General features: G+C 41.5%; 2 protein-coding genes across 5 annotated transcripts in view; both read right to left on the reverse strand.

Moving 5' to 3' along the window:
• The window catches only part of ebf2 (EBF transcription factor 2), a 28,478-nt gene extending 16,474 nt beyond the window's left edge, over positions 1 to 12,004 (reverse strand). For 2 of the 4 annotated variants that reach the window (XM_004544627.2, XM_004544625.2), the window contains exons 1-6: positions 11,388 to 12,004; positions 9,419 to 9,575; positions 7,681 to 7,738; positions 6,378 to 6,433; positions 6,180 to 6,253; positions 4,757 to 4,825 (exon numbers count right to left, since the gene is read on the reverse strand). In XM_004544627.2, the coding sequence (XP_004544684.2) occupies positions 4,757 to 4,825; positions 6,180 to 6,253; positions 6,378 to 6,433; positions 7,681 to 7,738; positions 9,419 to 9,575; positions 11,388 to 11,521 (548 nt within the window). In that variant the 5' untranslated portion in view covers positions 11,522 to 12,004. Of the gene's footprint in view, positions 1 to 4,756; positions 4,826 to 6,179; positions 6,254 to 6,377; positions 6,434 to 7,680; positions 7,745 to 9,418; positions 9,576 to 11,387 lie in introns of all 4 variants that reach the window. The other 2 variants (XM_004544626.2, XM_012917236.2) reach the window with 1 other exon arrangement.
• A 4,995-nt stretch (positions 12,005 to 16,999) lies between these two features.
• LOC101476956 (eosinophil peroxidase) lies at positions 17,000 to 22,597 on the reverse strand. Its single transcript, XM_004544628.3, has 15 exons — positions 22,502 to 22,597; positions 22,302 to 22,370; positions 21,952 to 22,036; positions 21,647 to 21,819; positions 21,416 to 21,548; positions 21,142 to 21,271; positions 20,824 to 21,030; positions 20,371 to 20,734; positions 20,116 to 20,276; positions 19,773 to 20,031; positions 19,525 to 19,695; positions 18,774 to 19,011; positions 18,471 to 18,670; positions 18,274 to 18,309; positions 17,000 to 18,143 (listed from the first exon to the last, which is right to left on the reverse strand). Exons 2-15 carry the CDS (start codon positions 22,366 to 22,368, stop codon positions 17,725 to 17,727), a joined length of 2,643 nt encoding a protein of 880 aa, XP_004544685.2. The 5' UTR covers positions 22,369 to 22,370; positions 22,502 to 22,597; the 3' UTR covers positions 17,000 to 17,724.
• Between the last annotated feature and the right edge of the window lie 567 nt (positions 22,598 to 23,164).

The following is a 23,164-nucleotide window of genomic DNA, read 5'->3' on the forward strand; positions in this document are numbered from 1 at the left end:
CAGCTTTAAAGCCAAGTCTGCACACATTGAAAATGCTAGATTTTGAGGCTCACCTGTAGCTGGACTGCCACTTACTGTCATAGAAACTGACAGCTTAAACACCTCAGCCAGCTACAGCTGCACTCAGAGTATGTGAAGGTGTATTTGTCTCAGTTTGCAACAACTTCACCACCATCATCTTCAACTCTTTTCCAGTCAAAGGATCAAATAAAAGTAACTGAGAGATCCAACTTTGAAGCCATGTAGCTATGATATTATGATCTTAGCGCTGATTGCTCGGGTTCAGGATGGCGCGTATGAACACACTTTGAGATATTTGACTGGACTTCAATAATTTCTTGGCAAAAAGATCTGTGACTTCACAATAAAAATGTGAAACTGAGTTGTGCTTTCCAAAGCGTGTGGGTTCAGACACTACGTGCACCATTTCCAGCTTTGGACCAAACCTCAAAAAACTCATCCTAAAATAATATGAGAGGAAAAAGGTAAAGACAGCATACAAGTGTACACAGAGTGAATTATGAGTTTTAATTAAGTACAGTAAAAGGCAAATCTAATACTGGATGCATGAGAAACGGTTTCCTAAAATGACATTGTTGTCTCACACATAAAACTCTCAAGCGTGTATATGACGACCTAACGGGGCGAGTTGGCGGTAGAATTTGAGTATGCATCTGGGAAAGGGAAGGAATTCGACCTCTGACACAGTCCAAAAAATGTTGCTGCATTTATTCTTTGGCTGATAGTTTAATGTTCTTTTCCCAAAGACTTGTAGTTTCTATTTTCTTTTCGGTTGAAGAATGAGGAGGCCAATATTCCCCATCATTAGTAGGACAAGGAGTAACTTTATGTGACCTGCTGTGAAATCAGGTAGGCAGCAAAGCCCTGCAGGAAGCACAGAGGGAAGTAGTCTGCATCATCATGGGTTTTTAAAGAAAATATGACAGGCAGGCACACGCAGGTGGAAAGACTAACATCAAAACAGATGGTCACACTGTCTGTCTAATACACCACAATGGCAGGGAGCAGGTATTTACATACAGCAACAGATATTTGAATAGTTTATTGTCAAACTTTCCAGACAGCGTCGAGCCATAAAAAACAATAAAAATGACAGAGTTTAACAGCTCACAAGCACCGCAGAAGCGAGATATCCAAATGTGACATAAGATTTATACCAGCATTAAGAACTGCTCACTAATAACTGCAATAATGCACATTGACCTGAGGAAATTTGTAATTGAGATGAAACTAAACCAATTTTCTGTATATTGATCAGAAAGGAAACCCTGCACGCACTCAATGAAAACAAACCTGTGGTACATGCACACAACTAGAACCAAGACTACAAACAGATCAATACAACCCACAACCTAAGATTAAGAATAATGGATCGTTCTCGGAGCTAAGCTCAAATAAAGTCATTTCTCGAGACTCATATACTATAGTTTTAATAAATAAAAGAATAAAATAAACTCTAAATGCATCCTTCTGAAAAACAAAAAATCTGGGTTTAAGCTGCTGCTGATGAAAGTGTGCACAAGTATGTAACAGTCCTTGTGAGCTCATTTTCAGTGTGGGGGAGGGAACAGGCATATTGACAACATTGGAAAATTCCTGTTGATTATTCGTCTTTTCTCTGAGCACCGGCTTGTTAAAAAAGGGCCCTCTTGGAAACACGATCAATTAGTGAGATAGTGCTTACCATTGATCACCCCAGTGCCCCTCACAAGACTCCTGCCTTACAATGGATCCCTCTACACACTCTATATGACCAACTATTGATCTCAGCTTCTTAGCCAAATATAAAAGCACACACCCAGAGCTGCCCCCCCAACAAATCCCATTCAACCCACACAGCCTAATACTAATACTGACATCTGCTTGTCTCCATTGTAAACCCCACAGCTCGCTCATAAAGACTGAGGCCCAGAACCAATATAGTTTCTCTGAGGTCAGAGATCAGTTTTGCAATAATACCACCATTAACAGATCTGCCTGGGTTGAGATTGAGAATGAGCTAAATTTCAAACAGTGAAAGCAATCATCCAAAAATAAAGAAATAAAAATAAAAGAAATACCAGTATTTGAATTTTGACCTGAAAGCACTCAATAATTTTCTGTTTTGCTTAATAAATGACCTTAAAAATGACCTGTCAAAATAATCAACCACCAGTTTCTGAAAAAAGATTCATTCTCGCATGTTTATTAAAACAAGCGAAATGAAAGAAAAGAAATGTAATGTAATAAATACATTGATTGCATGAGCTTGAAGAATTACATTTATAGTAATGAGCCCAGAGGCATTGATCCAACTTCCTATTGAACAATCCACTCATCTAACCAATCAGAAAACAAGTCAGGCCATCAGTCAAGGATAAGTGACATCCTGCAAACAGAGATGTCACATTAGGACTGCGAGTATAACAGTTCACCTATGCAGCTGCAAAACTAGCAGACACAGCAGGCACTGGGGCGTTAGATAATTCGCCCCCAAAAGCAACTCGAGTCATCTCTTTGTCAACTCCTGCCCTTGCCCTCTTCATCCCTCCACCCTCTGTCCTTTCACCCCTCCCAGTGGATCAGCTGTGATCTCCTCTCTCTCCCCTTTCACTCAGATCAGGATTAGAAAGAAGGGAAGGTGGAGGGAGCTGCAGCAGTAGCAGCAGTAGCAGCAGCAGCAGGAGAAGGGGGAGAGAAAACTGAAACAATATGGAAAGGAGATTAGAAAAGAGGGGGTTTGGGCCGTTTGGGGAATTGCAAACTCCTTTGTGCTTGGGTAGGTGTCCTAATGACACTGCCTAATTATGGCAAAATTAGACAGGCTAAAGGGAGGGTGGAGGGGGGTGTTGGTGAAGGAGATGGTAATGTGACGGAGAAAAGAAAGAGGAGCACGGGAATTAAGCAATAGGGAGTTAAAATAGTAAGCATGTGAGAGCAAAAGGGCGAGAGGGGTGTGCAGAAGCACAGATACAAACTGGGGCAGGTGGAAAGGGAGCAATGCACTGAGGGTGCGAGGAGAAGGAGAAAAGAAGGAAGGAAAAGGGTAGAAAGCAGTGGTGGTGGAAGGGAGTGGGCCCCAGCACGCTGCATGTTAATTGGAGAACAGGTGTTAGGGCTGGGAGCAGGAGGCTGATTACTGGAGCCACAGAAACTGACTGTCTCCTCCACACACACACACACACACACAGAAGTGCACACACATACACAAATGCGCATAGGCTTCAGACACACACACACACATGAATAATTTAAGACCCAAGCAAGGACTAGGGGAAAAGGTCAGTGTAGGGGTCAAAGAGACACACAGACAATCGTACATAGATCCATATACATACATAAATAAACATCCCCACAAGCATGAAAATATACATTCGTTTGCGTGCATGCAAACGATGCATATGTGTTATAAACTTCCTCCTAGTTGAGCATACATACATTGAGCATATGGAGAAAAGTAAGGACACCTCTGATTGGGCAAAGCAGTATTCCACCAGCTTAGCAGAAATTAACTGGCTTCTAATAGGTGGGTCCCTGAGGAGGGGATTTTGTAGGCTAGTCGAGAGGGAGAAGCCCCCATCAGGACAGGATATGGCCAGTGTGATTAGAGAGTACAGTAGGTCAATGATTTAATTTAAATCAATCCTCAGAGCTGCACATCAGCCTGCACACACACACACACAGAAAGCCACAAAGAAATATAGACTGTTTTTGTGTTGTTTTTCCTCACCAGAAAATCACCAATCTACTTAAAAAGCAAATTTCAAAGCAGTTTAGCCATGTTAGGAGGAAGTATAAAAAGGGTGCGGAGGGAGCGATTGTGAGAATAATGTTCTAGAGTAAATGGGAAAAGCAGCTGCTCCAAGGTATTCTGGGAAAATTCATACAACAACAACAACCCGATTTTTCCGTTATATGAAAACTATCTTCATCTGAGATCCTCTGAGACACACTGTCAACAGCCAGCCGGCTTGAACTGAGGAGGGGAAAGAAAAGGGTCCTTGATATATGTGAAGTGAGTGCTTTCTAGACAGACAATTGCAGGGAAGGAGAGAAGGAAGGAGAGGGCAACGGAGGGAGTGAGGGAGAGAGAGGTGATGAAGGTTGCCCCATGACATCACACAGTAGGTATTTCACATACGGTCTGCTTATGAGTATCAATCACGCTGGTTAATGCCAGGCAGACAGTGTGGGACCTCCAAAAGCCCTTTAGATGTGAAGACTCTCACACACGCTGATTACAGGGGTGGTCATCTCCCTTTAAGCCTGATAACTGGCCCTCGGGGTGAACATTAAGTACATATGTGAGCCCGTCTGGTGGTGTGAATGATCCACATGCTTCTGATAAAAGTAAATCTGTGCTTTTGTCAGGTCTCAGGTGCAAATGAGTGACCAAAGTGAAACAGATCCCAGCAAGCTGGAAGATAGATCAGCCGATAAACAGAAAGCCGCAGACAGAAAGACACATGGGAGACAGACACGGGCGCTTTTCACTGGATGTTACCGCCTGTTTGCAGTGATGTGGTGTAAATTGCCCCGGAGAAACAATGAACATACTTCCCATGGAGAAGAAGAACAAGATTGACATGTGATGCATACACGCACAGTTAGGTATTATGTCTTAAATGAACAGAGAGCATGTGTAAGCTTCTTCTACAGTTGGTGCAGAGGGGACTGTTGTGAGAGTTTAGATAGTATAGATAGGTGATGGTTTGAGGTGATGGACACTGTGTGGGACATGCTTGGATTTTATTACCTGTCAATGATGACTGGATCGGACGGCGTCTCATTTCGATTGCCACAACTTTTCTTCTCACAGCAGCGACTGAGTGGGCGGTTAAAGAAACAGGAAAGTGGAAAAAGTTAGCGTAGTGGGGAAAAAAAAAAACCCATCAACAACAACAAATTAAACAGGAGGAGCCACCATTTTTCTCTGACCCATCCACATCCATAGACCCCGGCTGCTCTGCCCCACAGTGGGCCGTGATCCAGGAACACACAAAAGCAGCATGGGAGGGGTGGGGAAGAATGGACAAAAGAATAAAAGAGGAAGAAAAGGTACAACAACACACCCTACAAACAGTGAGGGACCATTGAAAAAGTGAAAAGCCAGCTAGGCAATCTGTCACATTGATTTTGAAATCAAACTCAACCCCCACGCAGCTTTACTGCGCACGCACACCGTCCCATAACATCCTACCATTCGTCAGCGGTCTTGTCCGAGGAGCCTGCTGGCCGACCAGTCCCCCTCAACAACCCCTCCCAAAGCCCCCAACTCCCCTTCACTGCATAACAAAAGTGCCCCCACCCCTAACCATCTGCCACCCCTACACCTCGCCTTACCCCTCTCGTGTCCCAGCTTGGCCCTGCCCTGCCCCCCCTCCGCCCCCCTGTCAGACGGCCTCACTCCCCAGCTGTGACGCTTGCCCTCTGCCTCTTCGGCTCTGTTATTAGCCAGCTGTGAGTCACATTCGGGCATCTGCTGGCTACACAATGGCAAAGCTCACTCTGCTTCAGCCCTCCTCCTGATATTCCAGTCCCCCTAGCCTTCTTCCTGTGGCCCTCACATCCTATAGGTCAAGGCCCACTTCCAGACACTCTTAAAGTTCTTCTACATCCACAAAAAAAACAGCTACCTAAGCCACGACCAGCCTTCTTAAACTCGCTCTGCTTCCGAAGTTGCTCTTTGGCACTGGCTGCACCACCGCACTTGTCATCCAGTGCCGATGAAGTTCATGCATGTCTAAACATAATTTTTATTTCCATGAGCCAAAAGCAGATTGATCCCCTAAAGTGTTTGCTGCTGTCAGTTGATTTCTGACTGCAAAAACCACAGGCCCGAGAGAGTGGAGCGCTCCAAGACGGAACGGGAGCTTAACCAGGGACATGCTGCCTCACAGCAGACAGCAGCGGTGGGTTACAACTGTAACAAGGATGATGATGGACAACCTAGACTTACAGTTCAATAACAGGGTAATTTTTTAAAAAGTACAGCCCCAAGCATCACCACAAAACCCATTTAAAGCTGACTGAGACAAAACAAAGTGAAAGAGTGTAATGGATACAAGTACTTGACATTTGTAGGTGCAGGTTAGTGTGTGTGTGTGTGTGTGTGTGTGTGTGTGTGTGTGTGTGTGTGTGTGTGTGTGTGTGTGTGTGTGTGTGTGTGTGACACTCACCTGCACATAACCTCGTGTGTGAGCAGAACTCGACACATTTCTGGATTCTTGTTTTGTCCCTCATACGATATGGGCTGAGAGGAAGAAGCAAGGGGCAAAGGGTCAGACTGAGTTTCATGTAAAAGTAAATTAACTGCTGTTTCTTAAAACTCTAAGAGGAATCCCATTCAAGGGAAAACTTTAGGAAAGTTTAACAACCTGTTTAGTGACGGAGTCGATAAGTCGTGCATAAAGATCCTGCTCAGTGCGAACCCCTGCAGGAAAAAAAAAGAAGATGTCACTTTTTATAAAGTGTTTCAAGCATGAGAACAATTCTGTTACACTGAAATAATTGTCATTCTTTAGTTGGATGTAAGCTGCGGGTAGAGGCTACTGAAGCTTGAAAGAGACATTTCTATTGTGCTGGAAACCTCCAAAGAAGAGATGCTCATTTTAAATTAATTGCAAAACATAACCGATCTGTCACATTAAGCCCTTAAACTCTCTTACCTCTCCTAACCACTCAGCGATAAATCTCTGTGGATTCTCAAAATAAGATGGAAAGATTTATGATAGAATTTTTTTTCCACAGTATCTGGATAGGCTCTAAGAAAAAAAAGCATTGAACTCTGTCCAGCCAACATGGAGGAACAAGATTGGCATGCAGTTCAAATTTCCTCTCTGATGGTTTCTGAGGGGATTGAGTTATTTGATGTTTGATGATTATTACTCATATTCGACTCTAAGGCCACAATTTATAACCAGAATCTCACGGCTTGTCAAGCTGTTCCTTTTATGGTTGTTCCTGTGTGAAGCTATGACTGGCAGGAGACATTCTGCTGCGTTCGAACGGGAGCTGATCGGCTTATTAAAGAGTTTAAATGAAGAAACAAACGGGTTGTTTCTTTTTTAAAACATTTCTTCTTACTTGCATGTAATCAGGTGTGTCTCTTTAAAACTTTGCCTCAGGAGAAGGAGACAACACGCACTGAACTACTCCCTCAGAGGAGACCACGCTGCCTGTGAATTTTTTCATGGAGAGTTTGGAAAGTATTGCCTTTAAAATGTGCTCCTTTCATCAAAGTCTCGATTGAGATGCCTTTGATAACGCTTGGGGGAAGGGGATGAGAGGAAGTGCTTTTAGTGTACTTGTATGTATGCGTGTGTATCAGCGGGTTGCTCTGGAACGCGTCTTTTATCTTCTCTCCCATGGGTGCCACTGCGACAGACTTGGGGCAGCAGTGGCTCATGGGAACCAAATTTCTGTGTATCCCCCCTGATCTGCTGTGGAAGCACCATGGGGGAAGTGGAAAGAGGAATCGAGGAGCTGAGGAGGTGTTGGGATGGGGAGGCAGCGTGCACCTCATTTCCCTATACATGGGTCCATAAGTAACAGCTTGAAAAGCTGAACAGTAAATTGTATAAATCTAGTGATAAGAGCTAGAGGGGAAATTAATGGGTAAGTCAAGAGCAGAGCTGTGTCAGGTTTGTCCAATTTTTGCTCATCTTTGAACCTACTCACCATTGCTGTAGAGAAGCTGCAGCTTGTAGTGAGTACCGTTGTTGGTCTTTTCTCCCGTCTGCTCCTTGCAAAAAGAGAGGCAGGCGTACAGACAAACGCAGAGAATACAGTTAGGCTCGCTGGGATACAGATAAGCACAGCTGGGCATCAGTAAACAGGGTTAAGCACAGTGAGTCTTGCCTAATCCTGCAGCTCGCCCTTCCCATGGAGCAGCATCGAGATCAGAGAGTTGTAGGCTCAAAGCTCATTTGGGACCCTGTGTTGTGCTCATAAGCTGAGCACTTAACCTTGAGTCGGATATTCTTTGTAGAGGTTGAACTGTCATCTCTGATACAAATGCCTAAAAAACCCCTCGGATCAAATGCAGTGGTCCTCGCTGCAGTGAGGTAGCAGGCATGGCTATATGCACTTGTGTGTGTGAGGGCAAAGTGTGTTCCAGCGAGTGGAAAGTACTGCGTGTGAGACTGAGCAGCAGTCGACCTTGACAGAAAAACTTCCTTTCTGCTATCCCTCCTTACACCCCCCTGCCCTACACTCTCCGCTAGCCTCTCACTTCTTCCTTCTTCCCCCCCCCTCTTCTGTGTTCTCCCTCTTCCTTTCTCTTTCTCTACCTCCACTGGTCTTTCTAAGTGGTCTCAGAGGAATGCTCTCTGGTCCAATAACCCAGGAGGCTGGCATCGCAGAGATGAGCGCGAGAAAGGAGGCGAGAGAACAAGAAGGTTGGGGGAGTGGAGAAACTGGGAAATGGAGACAGTTGCAAGGAGAGGAGAGGAAACGGGGTGGAAATTAAGATGCATGAAGATAAGATGAAAAAGCTCCAAACTTAATATGAGAACACACCTGGAGATAGATGGATGCCCAGCTTCATAACTTTTGTAAATATACACAGAGGGACGTTTACTTCACCATAGCATCACTCTACCTCTGCGCAATTACAAAGCAAAAACAGATGCCAGGGTAACCATGCAGAAAATGAACCTCTCCACTGCCGTCATATTAGTCTATGGTCTGTGTGGCACAAAGGGGAGCACGCCAACAGCTTCGGCCCCGGCATCAGGATTGCTGCCTGCCTCACTTCGAAGCTCCAAAAACCCAAAAGTATGCTAGAACTTTAGTTGTTAGGATAGACTCCCCTTGTCTTTTCCACAGAGTGCAGTGGTTGCCAGAAGTTCAGGAGATTTGTGCCCCCTCACCACAAGGCAAAAACATCCATTAACACTGGGCATAAGGCTTTACTCCAGGCATATCTCAAACTCTTTCTGTCTTTCTCTCCATGCTGCACCCTTCTTTATTTTGGTGTTGTCCAACTTGAGGAATCCCCCCACCCCATACAGCAGTATTTAGAGTATGGGAGAGAGGCATGAAGGAAAAGGAGACTTTGATGATTAGTTCACTGTATAACTTAACAGGAGCGAGCATAATTTGCATTTTAAAAAAGTAGTGATGTCCTCCTAATGAGGCAAGCTGCTAATTAGTCATTAGATATTCTTTTTCAATCCCACATCATCAGCTCATTGGGGGTAAAGCTTGTGTAAACATGTAGCCGTCAGCTGTTCGATATGCTTGGCTTTACCAAGGATGGGGGAAATTAAGCTGAGCACCTGGTTACGGCTGAAATACTGTATATTACAAATACATGTGGATAATCTCTAATGTCGTGCGATTTTGATTAAACACGTTAAATATTAAAACTCGATGTAGAATTGACATCTCTAAGCTTTCGGGAACAGTCACACACCTTTTCGTGCTCCACAAAGTCCACAAACGCAGTCCTCTCCACTTCCACAGGTTGGCCGTGTCTGTCGTAGAGCGCCAGGACAAAGTGGAAGAAGTTGGACTTGCGGAGATTTGAGGGCGGCTGCTTCTCGAAATGAGCTCTCGACAGGGCCACTCCACTTAGGACACAACCGGAAGAGACAGTCAGCTCACGCTTATCACACTGAATATTATCATACTTTATTTAATTAAACACATTTATAGCATCAAATAGAAATACTTGTTTTCCTTTTATTAAATGACAATTAACAAGCTTTCTATTATTATTATTATTATTATTATTATTATTATTATTATTATTATTAACAACAACAACAACAACAACAACAACAATAATAATAATAATAATAATAATAATAATAATAATAATAATAATAATAATAATAATAATATGGACAAAGAAACACAGCAAGCATGCTAACAAACTAAACTAAAACACTTTTCTCTATTTGCAATAAATCTTGAAAGTTAAATTAAAATAGATTAAATGCAACAATAACTATCATTAAATTTACTATAGCTTGAATTAATTAAAACATTAAAATATTAAAAGCATATTTATCATCGTGCATTTTTTTTCTTCAAAGTCTTTCTTTGATCCATACATTAATTGTAGATTATTAGCATAAGCCAAACAAATAAAATAACTAAACTGATGGATAATTTTGCATACATTTGACCCTTCAAGGAGAACCAAATATGGACTAGAAAAAAATACAGAAAAAACGTCATTATAAGCCAAACTTACTCAAACTTTTTTTTCTTTTCTTTTAACTTGAAAATTGAAAAGTGTCGACGTCTTGTTTAAGTGAAAATTGTGTCGATGGCGGAGCATCATAGTTAAAATATACATTAGGACACTGAGTGTTTAATTAACGCGGATTAAAGATTTGGACACGTGAAACGCTTGTTTGAATTCATCTTAATAAAAAAAAGAGACTGTTATGAATCTGCGGGCTGGTTCAGAGCAGGTTTGACTGTTTGTTAAATTTTTCTGTAATTTTACTTTTGTCTGAAAAAGACCTCAAATCACACTCGAGTGCACTTTAGATTTTGTCTTGACAACTTCAGTTTTTGTTTCTAGTTGAACAAAATAAGTGTCGATTAAAAAACAAACAGCCATCCGCTTAAAAAAATCACTAAAATACTTTAAAAAATGAATAAATAATCCTGATAACTGTTTTCTATTTGCTCTATTAAAATATGCGCGCTGCGCTGTTTAGCATGTTGCCAACTTTTCATCTTGAAAATGATTCTGCTTTCTTCATGACTGTTTCTTCAACATTGAAGTACAATACGGTTTGTGTGTTGTAAATATATTTATATATATATATATTAATTAATACATGTGTGCAGAAGCTGACTGAACATCTACGGTAAGTAGAAGAAAGGAACACTGGAAAATCTGTCATTTCTGTTTTTAAAAAAATCAGAGCTGTAAAGTTTGTGGCAGGTGACGATGAAGTTGCCTTTAAGCTGAAGCTAAAGCTGCTCTGGGAAAAATATGTATTTCGTTTTAGTCACAAACAGCTTTAACAGTGATCTCCGCTCCTGTGAACGAAAACTAATGACGTTATTAAATGCCTCTTGCCTTTATGTACAAATAAATAATTGTTAGCTGTTTTGCATTTGGGGCAAGTTTCATTATCATTTCAAGCATTATGAAAAATGTTTGTTGTTATTTTTTTCGTCACTTTTAAGGAAGTTTTTACGAGTTTGGGGGCAGTGAGTTTTATAGGGGACTGGTGTCATATTTTGCAACAAGTAGTTTTCAGCTCTTTTCTCAAAGGTTGCCTCTTCTAATGTTCGAACTTATAATAATAATAATAATAATAATGTCTCCATCATGAGCAGTCAAACAAGCATGGGCGTATCAGATGAGAGGATGGTGAGAACCTAAAGTCAGCAGATCAGCTGAGTTTGTTCTGTACCTTTGCGCTGCGACGTTCGCATCCACAACCCCAACAGTGCGCACCCACGACCGGACTGGATCCATCTCCTCTCCAAGACCTCTTTCTTTTAATCCGCTCACTTCACGAATCAGATGTTCCTGGATTCCAAACATTTACACCCTGCTCCGATCGGCTGGTAACACTTTCTTGAAGCAGTTGAAAAAAACACTGAGCTAGGCAGCTAAAGCACTTTGGCACACAAGAAAAGGTCCACTTCAACGCGCTGCGCTCCTCCAAAGCGCCACAAACGAACTGAGCATTTACAGAGCTTTGTAGGGGGAAAGAAGTAACCGACGCTGTGTGATGTTTCAGGGGCGTCTCATTAAAAATCCGAAAGGACTTTCTTTTATGGTTCAAATGATGATAGTAAATATATCCTTCCACTGATGTGAAGCATTCTCCAAGCGCACATCTCCACCGTCAGTCCGAACGGGCTCTGTGCGTTCAGCTCCGCAGATATCCGGGAGCTAGTCTCGAAATATTCTTTAAAGTATGAGTGTGCAGAAAGTCTTCCTTTGTCACAGGGCCAAATCGAATCAAACCAGTTGATCCGAGGGCCAGGAAGCTTGTAGCGAACGACTGTGTTGAAGCATGAATGAGACCCTCAGCTGGGATGGGGCGTGGAGGCGGGGCCTCGATGCCATATGGGATTGTTGAAATGGGTGCTCTCATTGGTGCAAAGTGCATCCCTTGTTTGGTCTGCTGCCAGATTCAGCATCCAACCTGTGACTCCAGCAGCAAACTTTTTTAAACACAGAGAAGTTTCCCTAGATAAAAATCACATAAAACCACAATAAAACATTTATAATGAAGAAACGGTGTTAATTTAAGAATTTAGTGTGTATACTATATTTCACTTTTTTTTTCTTTGTGTGTGTGGCAGAAGTAGGAGTGTAGTCATCGAAATCTTTTATTAAAAGGTACGTGAAAGGTTACGTTAGGGGGGAAAAGAAAAAAACTTTGCTCACTTTAAGAATTTCTGGGCGCTTTTGTGTATTTAAAAAACAATTACTGGCGTTTGGTTTCAGATTGTCTTGTACATGCTGCGCAGCTATACTGCCCTTAAAAGCCCGTACAGCCAGTTCTGTTTGGTCTATTCATTCAAGTCAACATTTAACACAAGTGCGCTCTCGACAGGCACGCATTCAGCAGCTCGACCGTCTGCTCCTTTGAACGCGGTGATTCCGCTGAGGACGCATCGCATCAGTGTCAGCAGCAACAATGGCCGTCTGGTTGGTCCATCAATCTCCGCCAGCAGCCGACGACGCTGCACTCTGATTGGCGTTTGAAGCGCTGCCTGACAGTGCCCGAAATGAGTTCTCTTAATCAATACGACAGACTGTCTCTACAAATCCAACCTAGTCATGAGACCCGTTACAAATAATGCTGTTAACAAACATGATTACCATCCTCTGTAGTCCGCAGAAAAAATGGAATACATGAACTTACGAGTTTTGAGAGTCTGACAAAGTTTCCTTTGCTGCTCCATCTGATGATTTCGTTACTGGCTCATATTAAAGAAACCAAGCACAGTGCTGATGGGTTCATTTTACCATTCGTGCTTTCTGATCTGTTATTACTTTCATTAAAGTCAAATTTGGGTTGTATGTCCAATGCTTTTGGGTTACATTTGGGGGGGAATAAAATTAATTTCCGCTTCCATTCGTCTGGCTATGAAAGGGAAAGTTACCCCCCCAACGCGGGCTCTCTGCCCCTTACCGAGACTATTGTCTCTATGTGGAGTTTGTGCGCCTGGACAATGAATGTAAATCTCCCCCCTTGGATCGCGCCTCAGCTCACCATCTGCCAGCGCGGGACAAAGTCAGATGTTCCCCCAATTATGAAAGCAGTCTTGGGGAATCCTGCTGCCGAGTCTCCGCCCTGTCGCCGTCTCCCTCACACACTTTTCCTAAAATGACTGACAGCTCTACTTAACCCTAAAACCATGACAAAATCTATACATGATGACACAGAGGCGAAAGATAAAATTCCTGTAGATCTCAAGGAAACGACAAGGATGTGCTCTTTAAATGTTAAGATGTAGATTGTATGGAATTGACGTTTTGTTGTATGCTTGTGTGTGTGCGTGTAACGATCTATTTGTTTACTATTTAAATGACAAGTTTTTAATAGTTCCTCTGGTGTAAGTGCTACAGAATTTGTCATCGTGATGGGCCACGTGTAATGTTAAGCAGGGGAGGATCTCGAAATTTTTAAATGCAGGCAAAAAAAAAAATGATAAGAGGATGACACAAAGCTCTTCTGTGAAAATCCTCTACATGTGCATGGAGTCAATAAAGAATCCTCAAAAATACTTTTAAAAAAGTATTGTATCATTGACTCTTTTAAGAAAACCGATTTTAACTATAATTGAGAAAAAAAGTTCCTCCAAATAAATGGAAAATAACTTAAATTACTGTACAGGAGTATTGTCGATTATAATTTAATGTTCATGGTTTTAGGCTTTTGTGCACCTTGAGAATTGAACAGAAGAAAAAGACCATGCAGATCATTAACCGAAATCTTCCTGCTGTAACCTGTGTGTTTGGGAGTTCGTCTAGTATTGACTTGTCCGGCCTGCCCCGACTCTTCAGCCCCGCAGGTGTGAGAGGCTCGGCCGCGATTATCGCAACCCGCAAGACTTTCTAAATGTGTGGCTTTTGTAATTCGGTGAAGCAGGGAGCCGGAGCGAGAATGGGGGATTAGTCAGACCGCAAACGTCTTTCTAATCAATTTAACCCACTGAGACGGTCAGGCCGTGCGTTTTAGGGAGGAGCTGGGGAGAGGTGTGGAGAGGGGGGGTTGGTGACTGCTAAACCAAACAATGGGGTATCGTGTGCCGTTCGTCCTCCCCAGAATTCCCCTGCTCCCATGGGACAACCAAATCCACTCTGCACGAATGGCACCGTGTCCTGGGAGGGCAGGAGGGGCGTGGCTTGTGCGTAAGGGGGAGTCGCAGACGCTGCAGCTGGTTTCTGTCCCTCCTCTCCACTGTGCAGAAAACAACAGAGCTAATGCGACCCTCCACGTCCCTAATCGATCGCTATATGTTTGTTTATTTATTTAGGAAAGGACGCAGATCCCCGGGAGAAGTGTCGGCATCTGCAATTGAGGCCACTTTTCTTTCCTTAAGCACATCACCCAGCTAAAGTTTCCCCAAACATTCGGATTAAGTTCTGTTTAATGTTTGTAGGGGAGACCGGGGATAGTTGTAACGTGGGTCAGTTGTAACACTTCCAATTTCTCCAATCAGGGCTAAGTTTCAAATGATGTGACTCATCCTGTGCATGCCCAATTCAGTTCTGCTATCACATGTGAAAAATCAGCACATTTTGTCAAACACAGACAATTTAACATGAAAAAAAGTGATTTGTATGCCAAAAAGTAAGTTTTTCTACTTTATTTCAATTTGTAATAGCATTATCTGCTTTGCAGTTAAACTCATCAAACTTAAATTATGTTATTTGTATGTCTATGGGGATATATTCTGTGTAGGTCTTTAGTGCTAATGTTTTAGCCGTTGGCTGTAATGTTAGCTAGTTCATGGCTATAGGAGTCTGGGTCAGTTGTAACAGCAACAGTCTGGGTTAGTTGTAACAATAATGCAGATGTTGCAACTTACCACACTATTACTTTAACTTATATTAAACAAGTTGGGGCAACGACATCAGCAGAGAGAGGTTCACTGGTCGCATTTGTATATGCGGTTAATGCCATTGGCAACACAATTCCTCCACTGTTTGTGTTCCCACACATACATTATGCAGACCTCTGTGTCAGAGATGGACCAGTAGGAAGTACTGGTAGTGGAAATAAATCAGGATGGGTACAAGAAACAGATTTCCTCATCTTTCTGAAGCACTTTGCAAACCACACCAAGGTAAGCCATGATAAAAAGTAATGGAATTGCGATGCTGGTGAACAACTACATTTTTTCAGCTTCATTGTTATGTTCAAAATTGGTGCAAGAGCTGTAGGTTATAATGCCCACTGAGCCAATGAGGCCAAACTCAAGGAAGACCAACCAAAATTAATGAAATATTCAGTTGCAGAAAATTCCATAATTTGTCTTTTTGGGGGGTTGGAATATGTTCAAAAGCTAGATTTCTGCATTCTGTCACACACACACATAATTACATAAATGGCTCTAAGTGCATTCATGTGTTGAATAAACAAAGATTACATGTTAATGTTTTGTTAGTACCCTTATTTCATTGTGTTACATTTTACCCCAGGATATGTTACAACTAACCCAGACTATGGGGTTAATTGTAACATTTCACTCTTCGTGTTTGAGACCATACCATGCAATGGGTAATTGTGCTCCAGAGAAAATAGCTGCACCATTTAATAGCAGAGACATGTAAATACTTTGCATTACATTTTGAATCCACTACCTTAAACGAGCTCCAATTTACAGACAGAAATGTCAAAAATGTTACAACTATCCCCGGTCTCCCCTATATAGAATAAAATATTGCAAGCCAAATGGAAAACAGGGATTGGTCCATAGCTAGTTTCAATAACACAGAGAGAAGACCGTCTGTTTGTGCGCGAAGATCTGAATAAATCCCCCACATGACTGTTATAGGCTGTTTGATCAAAATGGGTTTTCACTGCAAATTGGCTTCATGATATCAGTGCAGTTAACATCTGCCCAACACATTACTGCAAAATTTTCATCTCAACTGCAGATGTTTGGACACATCTGCAGTTGAGATGAAAATTGAGGTGAAAATTTTTAATAGTGTAAAATGCACGGGTGTTGCATTAACGCTATTTTACTTTCGCTCATTAAAGTGTAAAATGTGCATCCTTTGAAAGTAAAAAACAAAAACAAACAAAAAAACAAAACAAAACAAAACAAAAGAACTATTCCAAACCTTTGCGATAAGTAAATGTAAAACAAATGATTAAAGAATGCTTTTAAACTCTCAGTCTCAAAGTGGTGAAGTGCTTTATGTAAATTAAGTCGATAACGTACCTCCTATTTAAAATTTGATTTGAGTTCTTTATTTGAGAAATTTTGTACTTGTTGTCAGGCTGCAAATTCTGACATGAACTTATAATAGAAAACCCCTTTTTGAATGCGGACCACTTCATGGGAGCGTGCGTTTATGATCTGTAATAGTTTAGATAATTTATTTTTACAATAAGAGAAACTTGGCTTTGAAAAGGATTTACCAACTACTGAATTGGGTTCATCTCTTCAGAAACACGGGGATAAATACCGCCAGAATATATTATATTTTCTTTTGCTTTAGTCATCTTTGAAAGATCAATCTGCTTTGTTTCTTTGTTCTAATGAAACTATCACAAACTTTCAAACTGTTTAAAGGAAACATTAAACGAAATTAAGTGTTATGTTTTTAAAGAATCATCTATTTTCATACAGATTGAGTTAAAATAACTCAAGAATCAGCATAATCACAACATTCTAGTAAAGTCAGTGAATTTGATCCACGTGGTTGCGCGTCTGCCTAGTTTCCTGTAATTTAAAAGCCTCTACGACAACGCCATCTCCTGGTCTGCATGGAGCATTCAGCTCTGACTTTCAGAGTTGGACGGATCAAAAGAAAACATCTAGTTGCTCATTTTAATTTTCATTTATTAGGAACTGAAAGTCATAAATGTTTATGAATAAATGCATGATCTTTGAAATATCTCTTATGTGATTTAGGAAAAGGATGAAAAACAATAAATCTTCAGGAATTTAAAAGACAAGATTGAACAAATCATTCACGATTAAAATGAATCTTCACAACAAACTTCTTCATCCCTTTTTGCAAGCACAGGTATCAATGGATTGTACATATTTCTTCATTAAATGAAAATCTTTAAAACATTTAAAGAGTGCAACATATTAACCACAGCATGTTTCAGTTGTTTTATCTTTAACCTCCTAATACCCCAACTCTTTCATTTTAAATTTCTCTTTGCTATTTGAGATTTGTAGTGTCATAATTGAACTCTTTATTTGGTGTCTGAACACAGCAGCATTTTTCCTCAGTACAAAATCAAAATGAGAAACAACAATGGTGCCTGTTTGAGCAATATGGCTCATTTGAAAGAGCAAAATTTAGTGTTGTGGTCTAGACAACCCGAAATGTGATGTCCCCATATGTGGACGCCAGGTCAAGGAGGTTAAGGGATTTAGATTGGGGTCACTTTAATCTTAGTAACCTACAAAATGATTATAATAGTTAGTTAGAATTATCATAACCTAAAGGCAGCCTTTTAAAAGGTGCAAGTTAAACAAAAGACATGCAAAAAAAACTGGGCATTGTTGTGAGGATGCTGTCTATTAGTAAACATCCTACACTTCAAATAGCAGATGCCCGTTGAAGTAGCTGTTACTAGTGATGCCATTGGCACTGTTACGAGCAACCAGCCAGACCCTGTCACCACGCTCAAGCTGAACATAAATGCTTCCACTGGCCATCAGGTAACCGGTATGCTTTGTGGTGAATGAGTGAAGAATCCGGTTCCCGTTGCGCACCAGATCCACATTGGCAGACCTCTGGAAAATCGTAAGGCTGAACTCAAACTCATAAACACCCGGGGTCTCACATGTAAAGATCCCATTCTGAGTGTTGTAGCCGTTCTGTCCATTGTAGATCACTTCACGGAAAATGATTGGATTGCCAGCGTTGGGGGAGTTGCTGCCAAGTCGCATTGAGAAAGCAATGTTCCGTTGGTTTTCAGGGGGGCTAGGGGTAAAAGGTGGTTCTGTTTCTGAAAAATAACATAAGTGCTATTATAACGAAATAACCTGTAAACTTGAATATAAGCTACATGTAATACTTTAATATAAATTTGAACATGCATGGACAATATAATATAGAACAATAAGTGAGAGGTTTACCTGGATCTTCTTCTGAACTTGAAGATTCATCTGAATCTTAAAAAAAAAAAGGTAAAAATCAGTATGTCCAAAATCCTTTAAGAGTAGCTTAAAGTGCTTCACTGATTAGTGACATGCAAGATAAGCAAAAATAATTATTTCCTAAATAATCCAATGTCACTGACTGTCTGGAGTCTAATTTCACATCAAGGACTCACCACCCTCCTTCCATGGATTGAGGTCGAACTTAGGGATGTTCTCGCACTGGGTGTAGCCATTCCCTCGAGGCCGGAACAGGAAGGGGTTTTCAGGGACTTCAGTGATACCGGTATTGTCGCAGATTATACGAGCCATTGATGTTTGCCTCAGTGACCGTTTCTGAGCCTCAGTGAAGACTCCATCATTCTCCCACCAAAGTCTGAAATGGGACAACGTTTAAAGTTTAAAGACCAAATCCAACAGTAAGGCTAACACAGCCCCCTGAGCCTCAACAGTGTTCGCTTTGTTTTCCTTCTGCTTACCGGTCTCCCTGACGGATCTTTTGGAACTGAGTTGCGATCAAGCAGGCAAACAGAGGTCCCACTCGTCCTCCATGGACAAATGGCTCTGACACTCCTCCAAGCCACACATCAATGTTGTCAGGGGTGCCATAGAGATTCAGCAGCCTCTGTGCCAGATCTGTATTGTTCAGCACTGCAGCCAGGTCCTCAAGAGTTTGTGGCTGCGACAGTCCACAGAACTTGCGCCACTTGTTGTAGCCTGAAAAGGATTAAGCACAGTTTAGGACAGTTCATCTTCTATGCATGTTCATCAGAGGCCTCGAATGATTAAGCAAACTTAATTATATTAATCAGTCAAAAAAATCTATCAAAATGTGTTTGTAACTTAAAGAAGTCCAGACGCTTTTCTTTGCAAGCTCCTTTGACTGTTTGTATAGTACTTTCCATGCAAGGTAGAGTAGCTTAAAGTCCTTCACTGATTACTGACATGCAATGATAGGAATTTTTTAAAGAAAAAAATGAAATTGCAAAGTTTCATTAACAATAGAAGTACAAATAATATGAATAATATATAATTAGCTAAATAACTAAGTAAAAAAAATACCTTAAAATAACATAAAGAAAGAAAATAAAGATTATTGTAGCAAGTAATTTCTATCAAACATACTCAATCAAATGAATCAAAAAAGTAGGTTTATGGTTTATATTTAAGGACTGCAGTTCTCTCTTGTCAGATTGAATATACTTATATTTATAAAGATTAAACAAATACCAGGGACTCCGTGGTCTCTTCCTCTCTGCATGTTCAGTGAACCCAGATCCAGTGCCACCCTAGAGGAGAACTTAAACAGCCTGTCCGTCAGTTCCTCAGACATCATGTGCTGCTGAGTGTTCAGTTTGGCTGGGCGACCCACTAGCCCTCTCATGACAGGGTCCACACCACCTGAGAAACACACAAAATCATTTCAGTTTTGAAAATCCTCGACGATAGAACTAAAAAGTTAAAGATTTCGTCTCTACCTTGAAAGATCATTCTCCATGGTGTGAAGAAGTCTCTGTGCAGCAGATCGCTGGGGTATTCAGGGTGCTGCTCGTACTGCTCATCAAGACGGGAAATGATTGGCTGAATCATCAGGTGAGCAAAACGGAAGGCAGCTACGCCAAATACATTGGCGATCCCGGGATTCACGTCTTCATCGTAGCCAGGGTAGGTGGACAGCAGCTCTGCAATGACGTCTGGACCAACAATGTGATGTAAGAAGTCTCTGAATGTCATCACCTAAAAGACCAAAGAGAAACTCAGCAGTGTAATTGAATAATGAGTGTAATTAAAATACTTCAGGAAGTCTAGCTCCTCACTAACCTGGAGATAGGCGCCCACAATCTTGCGAGCCTCCTGATAGAGTCTCTCTCCATCCCACTGTGGATTGAGACAGGCCAGAGCACGTGCGAGTCGGTTGTGTTCACGTAACATGACAGTGTGCAGAGCGGCCAGTGCGTTGTTCTCAGTGGCGCGATCGTCACCTTAAAATTACATGATATTAGAGCGGAAAAAACAAGTCTTGTTGGCTGTGTGCACTTGAGATATTTGAAAGTCAGTGTATTTGATGGTACTCACCAGCGAAAAAGCAAGGCACCTCCTTCGCATTTGAGTTATTCGTAATGCGAGCTCGAGTGGCACACATGTTGATACTCATAGAGCTGAAGGGTAATAACTCACGGCCGGTATCATTAAAAATGTCATTGACCCTCAAAAGACCCTTATCTGAGGTGAGGTCCCGGAGGGAGTGAGCTTTGGCGTCGTCTGAGCCGTAGACTTCACCTCCATCGAGGAAGGACGTGAGAGTGTTCATCTGTTCGCGGACTGTGCTTGCACCGAAGTTGAAGCCAGTGTTTCCAGAGCCACAAGCTGGTGCTGAGCGGGTGAAAGGAATGCACTCATCCTCTGAATTACTGCCGAACCGGGGGTCATTTTCAGGAATCTATTTGGAAGACAAGACACACTCAGCATTCACTCTGCATGCATTTGAATGCAAATATGTATTTCCCTGAGTAATGCAGTGGCACTGACATCAATGGGGAAGCAGGGCTCTCTGCGCGTGCAAGTCTTTCCACAGTCAATGCCGTCACTGAATGAAGCAATGGAAGGAGAAGTAGGAGTGAAGGTCAGGTCATGATCAGTGAACTGGGCAAAGATTGTCACCAGGAAAGTGTAGAGTGGATCGCTCTGCACGTCAGCGGTAGGTGTTGGCAAAATGCGGTTGGACACTTCTCTCACCTGTGTATGAGGGTGTAGAAAATGAATTCTGTGTAGAGAGGCTTCATGAACATATTTCTTTAGAGCATTTTGGAGTGTGCCCAGTAAAGATGAAATTCTAAAGTGTCTTACCAGGGGAAGAATGTGATTGTTCACTTCTTGATCACGGGTCCAGCCTTTAGGTGTAGAAGTGCCATCCTCATACTCAGCAGGGAGAAAGCGGAGAAAAGGTGTGTTGGAGGCTCCCCAGCGGCTGTTTTTCCTACATGAGAGAAGCAGATACACTATATTGTATAAAGATAAACAACATCCAACAAAAGACCTCACCCAAGTCCCAAATTATAGGCATCACTGTCAGGACAAAATGGGAAATAATTATTCTGGAAATGATAAATGATTGTCTCACATGTTGTTGCACACACCGCTTGCAGTGCGATATGTGTGCAAGTTTTGAGTTGTCCTACAAGAAGGGATGCGGCGACGTGGAGAGCAGCCTGTCAGTTCAATGAGGGCCTGTAGATTTTCCTTAGAGATCAAATCTGAATAAGACAGACGATGAAAAATAATTAACTTCAACATTTAAGTAAAATGGAAAATTTACCAATTGAAATTTAAATGAACATTTTTAAATACACACCTGTGGCATTGATGGAGCGCTTGTGACGCTTTTCAAGACTTTCGGTGATCATTTGCAAAGAATTAGCCAGGTAATCAGCAGAGCGCACAGCAATGCGGGATGCTCCTCTGGGCTGCTTCATTAGCCGCACAACATCAGCGTAATGTGCGTTTCTTCTCACGCGATCCAAGCTCCTGTGATGTGTGAGGAATTCATATTTGTTAAAGTTTCAAGTAGGATACCTTGAAAAATACTTTGATTTTTGCTGTGCCCATTGGTTCAGGGTCTGAAGATTTAGCTGTAGTTTAAGAGGTCTGGAGACTCACTGTTGCCTTGAATAACGATAGGCTGCATCCACCTTTGCCTTTGCTGCCATCACAGTGTTTTCAATGAAGCTCTGACTCAAATGTGCTGAAAAAAGAGAAAATGTTTGCTTTTATTCACTCCTTGCTTCACTGACTGCAAGATACTTTGCTTATTGCATGAAAATGTTTGTTACACACAGATATAAATGCAGAAGAGAAGAAGAAGCATAAAACTTTTACATTTCTTTGTCATCTCATAAATTAATTCGAAAATATCTAAGGCAAATGGTAGAACCATGTGATCATTTCACTTGAGTGAGGAATGCATCAAACGTTATATGCTGCTGTCAGAAGACAGAGTTAGTACTCACCTTCATTGACCTGGCATTGCAAGCACAGGTACAGGCCCACAGCCAGAAGGCAGAGAAACCGATTCATCTCTGAGGAAAAAAGTAGAATAAAATGTAAATTTTATATATATATATATATATATATATATATAACTGGTTCTTCTTCAGGCATGTAACCTTTTTTCTATTGTTACATGTGTGTGTGTGTACAAGACATGTACCTTCTGTATTCTGATGTCCTGTGGCATCCACCAGCAGCTGTCAGAAGTCTGCGCTGCTCAGGTGTTTTATAGGGCCAGTGGACAAGTGCGTCATCCCATGCAACATCTGCAGGCAGGAATTTTGCTCGGAATTTTCTCGTTCTTACTTCCTGACCGTCACCTTTACAGGCGGGTCTTCCTCCTTTGTTTAGTCATGGTATTAAAGAATAAGAACAACATTTTCAAAATAATACCAATAATTGAAAGCGTTTTGATTAAAAAGAGGGAGAAAAATCTCACAAATAAGTGTCTTTACTTTTTTAATTCATACATTTGTTTGTGTCTCCATTAAATAATTTTTGAGAGAACACAACATTTCACCATAAGTGTTGTATTATCATGGATATACAGATTGTAGTGTACACCATTTATTCTCTCACATCGGTCCTTACACTTGGGTCAGGTTGTTTTTACCAAACCAAAAAAGCTGATCACATTTGCATACCGCTGCACAAAATGCACGATTTCTGTTGTGTAACACGTAGCATCCAAATGTTGCTTTAGGTAAAGTATAAACTTGAAACCGTTTTGTGTGCTTTTTATTTTATTTCAGTCAACGATAATTTTTTGCACAATGCTCGTCAAACGATGGTGTCAGATAAGCAATAAGCGATGCCAGACAAA

The sequence above is a fragment of the Maylandia zebra genome, linkage group LG12 (genome assembly GCF_041146795.1).
Source record: "Maylandia zebra isolate NMK-2024a linkage group LG12, Mzebra_GT3a, whole genome shotgun sequence".
Lineage (NCBI taxonomy): Eukaryota > Metazoa > Chordata > Actinopteri > Cichliformes > Cichlidae > Maylandia > Maylandia zebra.